This window comes from Lycium ferocissimum, chromosome 9, assembly GCF_029784015.1.
Source record: "Lycium ferocissimum isolate CSIRO_LF1 chromosome 9, AGI_CSIRO_Lferr_CH_V1, whole genome shotgun sequence".
NCBI lineage: Eukaryota > Viridiplantae > Streptophyta > Magnoliopsida > Solanales > Solanaceae > Lycium > Lycium ferocissimum.
This window is the reverse complement of record NC_081350.1, coordinates 16,860,176-16,871,640: the sequence shown is the minus strand read 5'-3', so window position 1 is coordinate 16,871,640 and position 11,465 is coordinate 16,860,176. Positions and strand designations below refer to the sequence as shown.

General features: G+C 33.4%; 1 protein-coding gene across 1 annotated transcript; it reads right to left on the bottom strand.

The window, feature by feature from the left end:
- Window positions 1-7,860: 7,860 nt before the first annotated feature.
- Window positions 7,861-9,631, bottom strand: LOC132069251 (protein JINGUBANG-like). The gene has a single exon (XM_059462661.1). It carries the CDS (start codon window positions 9,501-9,503, stop codon window positions 8,094-8,096), a length of 1,410 nt encoding a protein of 469 aa, XP_059318644.1. The 5' UTR covers window positions 9,504-9,631; the 3' UTR covers window positions 7,861-8,093.
- Window positions 9,632-11,465: the final 1,834 nt, after the last annotated feature.

Below are 11,465 nucleotides of genomic sequence, written 5' to 3'. Positions count from 1 at the left end.
GGTCACGTGTATCACGGATCCGCATATACACTTGTCGGAATTACCAAATTTATCCGGACCAAAGATACCATGCCTTATAAGCGACTTGGCATAAGTATACCGGGTCCGACATAACTTTGTAATTCCTTAACAAGTTTATGCCGGTGGGGGCATACTTTTAATGGGCAAACTATAAAGGACTTCGCATAAACTTGTGAAGGAATTACTAAAGTTATGCCGGGCCCGACATACTTATGCCAAGTCTGCCCATAAGACATAAGTATGCCGGGTCCGGCATAACTTTGGTAATTCCTTCACAAGTGTATGCCGGTGGGGGCATAGCGAAATTTAAACTTTGCCTTGCGAATTTTTTTTAAAATTTTGACTGTGTGGGGGTTCGAACCTGAAACCCATGAGTTTTAAATTTTCAAGGGCAAAATTTAAAGATTTCAAATATGAGGGGCAAAATTTAAAGACCACCCCAAAAGAAGGGCAATTCGCACTTTCTACACCACCATTCGGCACTCACTTGAATTGACTTCTTCTCGTTGTTCCATCCTAAGTCAGTCTCATTTCAAATTAAAGCATCCCACTCTTTCTAAATGTTTTTAAGACTATCCCATTTGATTTTCATTTTGGTTTTGTTATGGTTCTTCCGGTTTTATCATTGAACTTTTGAATCAGGTTAGACCATCCTAATTTGTTAAAGCGAATACCAGGACAATTTCCGACCATAACTTCATCAAAGCATAAATCTAAAAATAACTCTACTTGTTCTGTACTCTATTTAGCCTTCTCAATATTGCTATCTTGCATCAATTTCTTACTCATTTCTATTCAATATGCATTAAAAACATGTAATTAATAATAATAATAATAATAATAATAATAATAATAATAATAATAATAATAATAATAATGAAATAAAAATCTGCTCATGCCTAACATCACATGAACTAGGGTAAGTAGTAATATGAGTGTTCTTTCTCAAAAGATTTCGAAGTAATATGTCAAAAAAGAGTGTCAATAAATTTTATAGACTAATGGGGGGCAAAGGCTAATCATGTATGAACACAAGTATGCTTACGTTGCACGTCTAATCTTTTAAAAATTAATATAATTGAAATTGATATATATTGCAAAAGAAAAAAAAAAAAAAAAACATACCTTGAGAAGATAAAGTTATCTTGATTCAAAAAGCTTGTTAATTTTGGAGATGGCTTTATATTTCAAAGTGGAGTAGAATAGATATACGAGCGGAACTGTTAAATAGATGGAAAAGTTGCATTTGTAATATGCCAGACTTCTTTCATGAATAGAAGACTTAAAGAGAAAATCTGGAAAAATACTCAAAAGTATATATTAGGAGCCGTTTGGACATGATTTCATCTCATGAGATGAAATCACGAGATGAAATCATGTTTGGACATGCAATTTAGATTTCTTAAGTTTCAGTTTTTTATTTTTATTTTTTTATTTTTTTATTTTATAAACATAAAAACCCCACAAGTTGTGAAAACCATCAAAATTTTCCTAATTCTTATACAATCTTACCAAATGAGTAAATCATAGTTCATAATAAAATTAATACGCTACTAGAAAGCCTTTCTAAAAAATACAACATCAATGATCAAACTTTAGTTCAATAAAAAGAAAAATTTAACATGAATAATAATGTAACTACTCTTTACTATAATCCTCCCACATGGTAAACATGATTGGTAAATATATTTTACCAACTTGCAGATTAATATTTAATACAAATGGTTGGTAAACATGATTGGTAAATTTATCTACCAACTTATGGGTCTTTTTTTTACAAAATATAAACGTATGGGTCAAATTTTACATTTATATTTTTTGAAATCATGATTTCAAATCCCAAATCAAGCCTTTTTGGATGATTTGGGATTTCATCTCATGAGATGAAATTAGAGATGAAATCGCATATCCAAACGCCTACTTAGAGTATATGTTACCTTTTTGTGGGTACAATCTTTATCTGTTAACTTTTTTTTTTTTTGGTATAATGCTTAGTTGTCACATACAAAAGGCAAAACGAGAAAGGTAATATACAATGTAAAATAAAACAAAGGATTATCAATTAGAAATTAATGAATTAATGATGAATATACTTGGTAAATATATATTTTGGTAGGGATTTTTTTTTAAAAAATAAAAATAAATTTTTGCTTCTGCTTTTTTCAAGAAGCAAAAAATTTCTGCTTCTCCCCAACCGCGGAAAAACTATTTCTGCTTGTACTTAAAAGCAGTTTTACTAATTAACCAAACAACTCAATTAACCAAAAAAAAGTGTTTTTTCTAATTAAAAGAACGCTTTTCGCCTCAAAACCGCTTGGCCAAATAAGCTCGTAGTTGCTTAATTTTATGAAGTTAGTGACTTTTAATTGCTTAATTTTCCATAGTTAGTGGCTCTTATGATTGTTAGTGACATATTTTTCTCATTCAGTCTTCATTCACTTGTAAGTGGTTGTTCGATAGGAAATTTACTTATGTTTCTTCCTTGTATACACTCTGATGTTTCATGTTCAACATATGTTGAAATCAATCATTCTCTATGTTTTTATTCTTCAATTCAGTTTTAAGTCATTATATGTTTTAGCAATACTATCAGAATTCAGAGCACAATTGATATTATAGGACCAAAAACTTCCAACTTATAAAATAAATAGCATCCAACAATTTACCTTTAAATTCACGTTTTACTTTCACTGATGAAATCCATCAAATTTAATTTGTGAAGATACAAGCTTTATTAGAAGCCTATGATCTCTTGGAAACTGTTATAGAAGACAGAACAATACCTCTTAAACTAGCTTGACTTATATCAAATCGAACAATGAAAAAAAAAAAAAAAAATTAAAGACCAAGCCATTTATTCAAAACTCTTATGACAGATGTGTGTTCTACAAATCATATCTTGTAATACCTCTAAAAAACTTGGTACATATTAAAACAACAATATTAAGGCGATGATAGAACATGCCAAAATGTAAGGGTTGAATCTGCAAACACAATTTAATTTAAGTTCTAAATATGCAGTGGGATGAAAAATAATTAGTAAGTATATTGATTTGATCTCCTTAATTTTTAATAACATTAAACCTCTTGAGATATATTTGTAGACAAAAGAATTATGGAGAAAATTCTTATCACTCTTCTTGAGAGGCTTAAATATAAGATTTTCTCTTTCAAAGAGTCCAAGGATCTAAGCAAAGTTTCCTTAGGTGAATTATGAGTATTCCAAGCACAAAAACTAAGAAGGACGAGACATGATAAATTCACTTAGGGAGATTTTTATGCAAAAGAAACTGGTATAAGAAAGCAACATTTCAACTAAAAGAATTAGGGTAAGCATGATGATGGGAATAATTGAAAATTTAAAGAAAAGTTTTCTCCTTTCTAAATTTGGGCAGGTTAATGACTCGACCAATCTGATTAAGTTAATTTGCTCAAGTTAATGACCTGTTCGTTTATTAATTCAGTCTATCCTGACCTACACCCAAATTCAGCCCATCTAAAACTTTAGTAATTGATTTGGGCTCCAACTAACCAATGAAATTTTTTTGTCGAAATAGTTAAATAATTTCTTGTTTGATGTATGTTATATATTGTCATAATAAAGAATGGAAAATACATATTTAATTAGTTTGTCTTGTAATTAAAAAATTATAAGAAACACAAACTTGGAAAGAGGTGGCCAGTGAGTTGGACTATAACTCATTATTTATAAATTTTGATGTAGCCCAACTAACTTTTGGGCTACGTCATTTTGACTAATAACTTATTTATTCTTCAACTCATTTTAACCCATTCAAATTTAACCCAAACTGCCTATCTACCGGTCTACGATACTAGCTAGTTTAGAATTGAGATACACTCCATCCGTTTCAATTTATGTGAACATATTTGACTGGATACGGAGTTTAAGAAAGAAGAGAATACTTTTAAACTTATGGTGTTAAATGAGTCACACATCTTGTGTGTGGCTATAAATCATTGCATAAAAATAGATTGTTTCCAAATATAGAAAAGGTCATTCTTTATGGCATGAACTAATAAAGAAATATGTTTACATAAATTAAAACGGAGGAAGTAATATAACTATTATTGTGATTTGTGGTATCTACTAGGAACGGAAAGCAAGTGAAGTCGATCACAACTATAACATTTGAAACTCTAAAGAAACAATAATTGATATTCTACAGTAGTCCTGGCTGCATAACATTATTTCAACAGGACAATGTTCCGGTCGATATTAATTAATTACAGAATTATTGCAATATACAGACAGCACTGTCTCCAAGCTAGCTAATGTCATTAAATTCACCACCAAAATCATGCAAAACGTTAAAAACACAAATTGATACGGTGATTATGGCTGGTATGCTATTTTTATTATATTAATAAATGGTGTCAAATCTTTATTAGTTTATCTACTCCACCAGATCAACTTCAATGTTCTATGCTAAAAGCAGCTTGAATATTAAAAATCATACTTTGCACAATCGGGGTAGCTCAGAGTGTAATGCCGTGAAACTGTAGCCAACAGTAACATTAAAATCATATTAATTGCCTAATATTGAATGAAAGAAAGTGCATTAATGTTCTGTTGTACTATAGTAGTATATATTATCTCTCTCTGTACCAATTCTACAGAAAGTTGCTTGTCCATTAACATGGCTTTTAATACACTATTTTCTTTTGGCGTAAATGTAAAACTCATAAGTGAAGTGGGCAAAATCATCCAGAAAAAGACTGTCAGCTTGGTTATTAATCCTTTTTCTTTTTTAAATTCTATTTTGAGCTAAACCAAGTTCCTCTAGCTGTGATTTTATTTGTTAAAAAAAAAGGTCTCATTTTGTAGTCTTTTGGCTGGAGCCTGGAACTTTTTTAACCCAAAAAATAACGTTTGGAACCAAACTAACCCTTTAAAAAAAAAAACAAACAAACTAGGCTTCACGCACAGAATCTGTGCGTGAAATCCTCTTTTCCCCGACCCCAATCTAATCCTCTTTTCCCCCACCCCAATCTTTGTTCTTTGGAAATCAAACTTAAAATTAAGCTTTTTTCCGTACTTTGACCCAAGATTAGTCACGTTTCAAAATATTGGAATATAAATATTATATATAGAACTTAATATTTTTTTTTAGCGTAAAATAATGTCGGCTCATTACATCAAGTATACATATATGTTTGGATAGTCGTTTTAGGGGTTGTAAAGTGCCTCAAATTAAGTTTGGAAACTTGTTATCTTTAAGTTTTTTTTTTTTCGTGCTTTGACTTAAGATTAATCACGTTTCAAAACGTCGGAATACAAATATTTTATATAGAACTTAATATTTTTTTTAGCGTACAATAATATCGGCTCATTACATCAAGTATACATATGCATTTGGATCGTCGTTTTAGGGGTTGTAAAGTGCTCCGAAGTTTGAAAACTTGTTATATTTAGGTTTAAGTGTCATATTTTTTAGGTTTTTGATTAATCTCTTTTGTTTTACTCCCAAAGCTATGAAAGTACTTTTCTGGTTCAAGAAAGATAGAAAAGAAAAAATTACTCTGCTTTGTATTAAGTTGTTTTTTTCTTTTATGTCTTTTTTATTTTGTTATTGTATTGTGTAATCCGCACCTTTTGAATGTGCAAAAATAAATATAATATTTAAAAATAATTCATCCAATACGAGAGGTTCATAATAATAGAAAAATATTTCATTCCATTAGCAACGAAATACATCATTAAATTACAATATACTTTAAAAAAAAAATCAAGTTCTAGACACTTTTCTACTTCCAGATGTGCTGCCACCACGGGAGTTTTGCCCACATGAACGCTTATCATGCCCAAATTGCTTACATGTCGAGCACTTGCGAGAGTAAGTCTTTTCTCTAACATCCATTTGATTGGGATAACGGGTTAGCTTGTTTTTTTCCAATTTACGGATATGCTCCTTGTTCGCAACCATAGCAAACGGCGCGGCTGACCAATAAGCTTGATTACCAAGGGGATGGAAGTGGCCGGAATATGCTTTAAGGTAATTTACGACCTTATATTCTCCCGCCACATAATCAGTTACATTTCTGGCCATTCTCTCAAAGCACTTGACTGTATGAGAACATGGCATGTGGTACGTTTGCCACTTACCACAAGTGCATGATCTTGTATGCTCAGTAACGATATGTTTGTTTCCTCCTTTACCGTCATAATAACCCGTTCTAACTTCATATACTCGTTAAACGACGTCATACTCGGTCATGCTGTGACCCTCTGCTTTTCTTCTATGGTGCTCCATCTTTTTGTAGGGCTTTGGCATCCATGTTCCGTCCTCGGCTAATACGGCCCTGGCCTGCCTTGTCCTATCCGCAAACCGCTCCACGACCTGCTTGAAAGTTAGTCTTACCATTGCGGTGACAAGTAGTCCCCTAGCAGATTTGAGGAGTCCATTGAAAGATTCCGAGCTGTTCGTTGTGAGCATGCCCTATCTCCTTCCTCCATCAAAGATAAAGCGTCTATTTTTCAACTTCTAATTTCATCAACCAAACATATGCCTCTTCACTCACTTCCCTTAGCACCTCCATTTTTGCGTACCATTTTCTTTGTTGATGCCGCATCGTTACCCCCCCACATCAATTTGTTTAATGTGCCATTTTCAAACTTTGTTTGCAAATTAGCCTTTAAGTGCCTTAAACAATATCGATGGTAAGCATGTGGAGGCTGCCACCCTTCCAGAGTACGCATATTGTGCAATATGCCTTTTATGACGATCCGATAGGTCACATATGCCCGACCCCTAATAACGTGAGTCTTCAGATGAGTCAAGAACATCCCCATGTCTCGTTGCTCTCGTTGGAGTCAAGATAACAAGTTTCCAAACTTACTTCGAGGCACTTTACAACCCCTAAAACGACGATCCAAACATATATGTATACTTGATGTAATGAGTCGACATTATTTTACGCTAAAAAAAAAAAATTAAGTTCTATATAAAATATTAATATTCCGGTGTTTTTAAACGTGACTACTCTTCGGTCAATGTACGGAAAAAAGCTTAATTTTGAGTTTGATTTCCAAAGAATAAAGGTTGGGATCGGGGGAAAGAAGATATCACGCACAGATTCTATGCGTGAAAGGACCAAACTGTAAATGTACACTTTGGGCCTTTCACGCACAGAATCTAGTTTGATTTTTTTTTTTTAAAGGGTTAATTTGGTTCCAAAAGTTATTTTTTGGGTTAAAAAAGTTCCGGACTCGTTTTGGCTGCTGAGTGTTATTCTCTCTGTTTTTATTCTATCCTGAAGTACACATGCCATAGCACAAGTCTAGTACTTATATTATTAAAGACTATATTCACCCAGATTCATTTTATACGGTATTAAATACTATTTTCTTTCAGTGCATTTAAAAAAATTATCATGTTTCTATATTTTAATTTTATTTTTTATTTTAATATTCCCATTTATGACACGCAAGAAGAGCATAATATTCCAATTACATTTTTAGCATAATAAACATACTTAACTTTTGTATTAAAAATCTTTCTTATAGAGCACAGTCAAATGTCATAATATAAAATTGGATAGAGGAAGAATATGAAATTGTCTCACCTACCGCATAACTAAGATGCCACACTAGCAACAAAGATTTTTTAGACATCATTACATAGATTTTAAATACAAAATAATACACAGATTAACTTCAAGTATACTAAACTGTATGAAGAAATGTTTGACGCCCCTGACTCTTAAAATATTGAATTGAGCATTCCTATTTTATCCTTTATGACTCTCTCATGGTAATAACATGTATATTAAAATTCACAAAATTCAAATGATATTTTTAACATGTTACACATATTTAGCTTATATATTGAAATCTTTCTTATAGCTCAAAATCAAAGGTCGTCATATAAAATGAGAAACAAGAAGATCGATTATGAAATTGTCTCACCTACCATAACTAAGATGTCACATTAGCGATACAGATTTTGGGACTTCATTTCATAGATCTTGAATTTTCAATACAAACCAATATACACATTGACTTCAAGTATACTAACGCGTATAACGAAATCCTTTTTATTTTTTATATTTTCCTAGTGAAAATGATGGCTCCCTTGTAGCTTCATCTCAACCCATGAAGGAGATAAAACAGGATTTAACTCATAATCCGTCATCTTCATTTTATTAGTTTCACCATGCTGCTCATGATTTTCCTCCGATGAAATATTAACCTTTTTCTCATCAGGCAAAACCTTAATTCTCCAAACCTTAAAAGTTTGATCCAAACTAGCACTATAAACCAAAAATCCCATTACAACTTTGTCAATCTCCAAAGTTGCAGCCAAACATTTAACTGGGCCTCTATGAGCATCTAACACAGCAAGACACTCATGAAAACAACTCCCTTCTTCTCTCCTCCAAATCCTAATTGTTGTATCCTCCGATCCACTGAATATCAATTTCTCAATTGCAACCAAACAAAGCACAGAAAACCTATGCCCTTGCAAGAACCCTCCGTGGTTAAACCTACCGGAACTCTTCTCCTTTTCCCAAAAGTTTATGAATCCATCTGAGGACCCCGAGTATAGAAAAGTACAAGAAGTTAGTGAAGTACTACTGCTTATTAGGGCTAATGCGTTAACAGGTGATGGTTGGAATTTTAGGGTCATTGTAAGGGTATGAGAGTTTTGTCCATATACCCTCCTCCAAATTTTAATTGAACCATCGGATGAACATGTGAAAACACAACCGTCTTCTTGGTTTACAACAATTGAGTTCACATTATCTTCATGAGCTAAAAATGAGTCAACGCATCGATTATCGCAGACTCTCCATGACTTGACTGTTTTATCCCATGACCCTGTGTATAAAAGCCCTTCTGCATGGTAATAAGCCATGCAAGAAATGCAATCCTTGTGTTGATTGCTACTAGTTGGCCTAGGAAATTTGAGAAATGAATAATAAGTGGACTTAGGTAGGGTTATGATTTTCTTGCCTCGAAAATTATCGGACACTGTCACATTCCATATCCGGACTTTATGGTCTTTATGTGAAGTAAATAACATGTTACCATAGACTAAAATAGCCCTGACATCACCACAACTTGCCTTGAGGTACCCTCTCTCTACACAATCCGGTTGTCGCCATGCACGAATCCGGCTACTCTCTGAGCCAGTGAAGACAATACCTTTTGCAATGGCGATGGAATAAATGGTGCCCTCGTGGCGATGGAGGGAGGCGATGCAGTGGTAGAGGAGAGAAGGTGATGGTGTTTGTAAAGGAGAAAGTGTCCACGGAGAACCAGGGCTAGGAGGTGGCATTAAGGAATACATAGTGGCTGCACTAGCATTAGAGGACCTTGAAGGACTATAGATATGATCAAGTTCATGTTCAGATAATTTTAGATGAGAATTGAAGGAGAGACGTGGAGGGGACTGTGTTATTGATGATCGTTTTTCTTTGTCAAAGTGGCTATGTAGGCTTCTGTTGCCATAGTACTCCATGGTTTAGAGATAAAGGTAGTGCAACAAAGGATTGATTTTGAGTGTTTATATAACCCGGGAGTTATACTTTAATATAATGTTACATTGTACGTGTGCAATTGAATATTGAATGTAGCCATTAAGATATACGCCTACAACTGTGGTTAGTTGGGCATGTGGAAGTAGTCATCATTAAGATATATATACATATTTTTTTTGTAAGGTCCCCCACTTCGATTCAGGACTTGAACTATATTTAAGGTTATTAGCATCGAACTAATTATATTTTTAACATTATGGGTTCAGACTTACTATTTATTGCAATTTTAATGAATTTTTACACATAAATTAAATGCTACGTCAAAAATACAATTCAACTAACCTGGTACCTGAGCGCTACATCCACCACTGGACAGGACAGATGTATTGTAAATTAAATATCTATGCAACAAAGGATCGAATTTGTGAGTGTTTTATATAACGGGGGAACTTTAATTTTGTGTACAATTGAGTATTGAATATAAACATTAAGATATATGCCTACAAGGCTACAAGTCTACAACTGTGGTTAGTTGGGTATGCAGAAGTAGGTGCCCCAGGCACCATTAAGGGAATACTAAATATATAACCTAATAATATAAATATGAGACACGAGAGATGTAGAGTAAATTGTAGTAATTAAATATCTACGGAGGAGATGCATAAATCATATATATTATGATGATAAATACGTAAAGCTTGCGACAGGGTGTAATTATTAGGAACACTTCTTTTTCTCCTATTTTGGTGAATGTAACCTTTACCAGAGGTGGTTGGGCTGAAATTCGGCTAAATTTATAGAAGCTGTAATGCATACCAAACTCAATGCTAGACACAACGCCAACAATCTCCTCCCCTGGACATTTTCACTTATTGTTTTTTTCAAACACGACGTTGTTATGATTAATTTGAGTGTATCTCGATATTTTTTGTTTGTTTGTTGAGTATTTGCTATTTTCCATCAGCACATATTACGACTAATTCTATATGTATATCAAGGTAGTCAGAGGTGAAATGATTCAGAAATCCATGAACAAGTTCAATCAAAAAATGAGAAAGAAGCAAGAATGAAGAAGAAGATGAAGAAGGAGCAGTCGAGTAAGAAGAGGAGAGAATATTATTGAATCAATGTAATTGTAATTAATCATCAAGCTTACAAATGAAATGAGATATACTCATATATATACATACATGGATTACTCTTATCCAATGAGAGAGGAGGTTAATTATCTAACTAGCTTACTTAACCTCACTAACTAACTTCTAACTAATAAATGAAAATCGCATATTTACATAATTGCCCTTCGGTACTTATCTTCTATTTTCTTCAACACTCCTCCTTTACGTGTTGTAAAGATGTTTAATACACCTAACTTGGAATTAAGAAGCTGATGTTGTACTCTTGCAAATCCCTTTGTCAAAATATCTGCAAGTTGTTCCTTAGTTGAGATGTAGTGTGGCTGAACCATTGGTTGTTGAATTTTTCCCCAAATGAACTGGCAGTCTATTTCAATATGCTTAGTCCTCTCATGGTAAACTGGATTTACAGCTATTTGTGTAACTAACTTGCTATCACTATAGATATTGACAGGCAGTTTAATATCAATTCTCAGTTCCTTGAGTATTATTAATCCTAGAAGCCAAGTAAGTTATGAGACTATTGATGTCGTGCAAGTTCTGAGATTGCTGATGCCGTGCTCCTATATTCAGCTTCAGCTGAACTTCTGGAGATAGTTGTCTGCTTCTTGGACTTCCATGACACTAGAGATCCTCCCAATTTGATTAGAAAACCTGACATAGATATTCTAGTGTGTGCGCAAGCTGCCCAGTCAACATCACAAAATGTTTTGACTTGCTGTATGGGCTTGCTTGATATCAAAATTCCTTGTCCTGGCTGATTTTTGACATATTTTACCGCTCTTCTAGCTGCTTCCATTTGAGAAT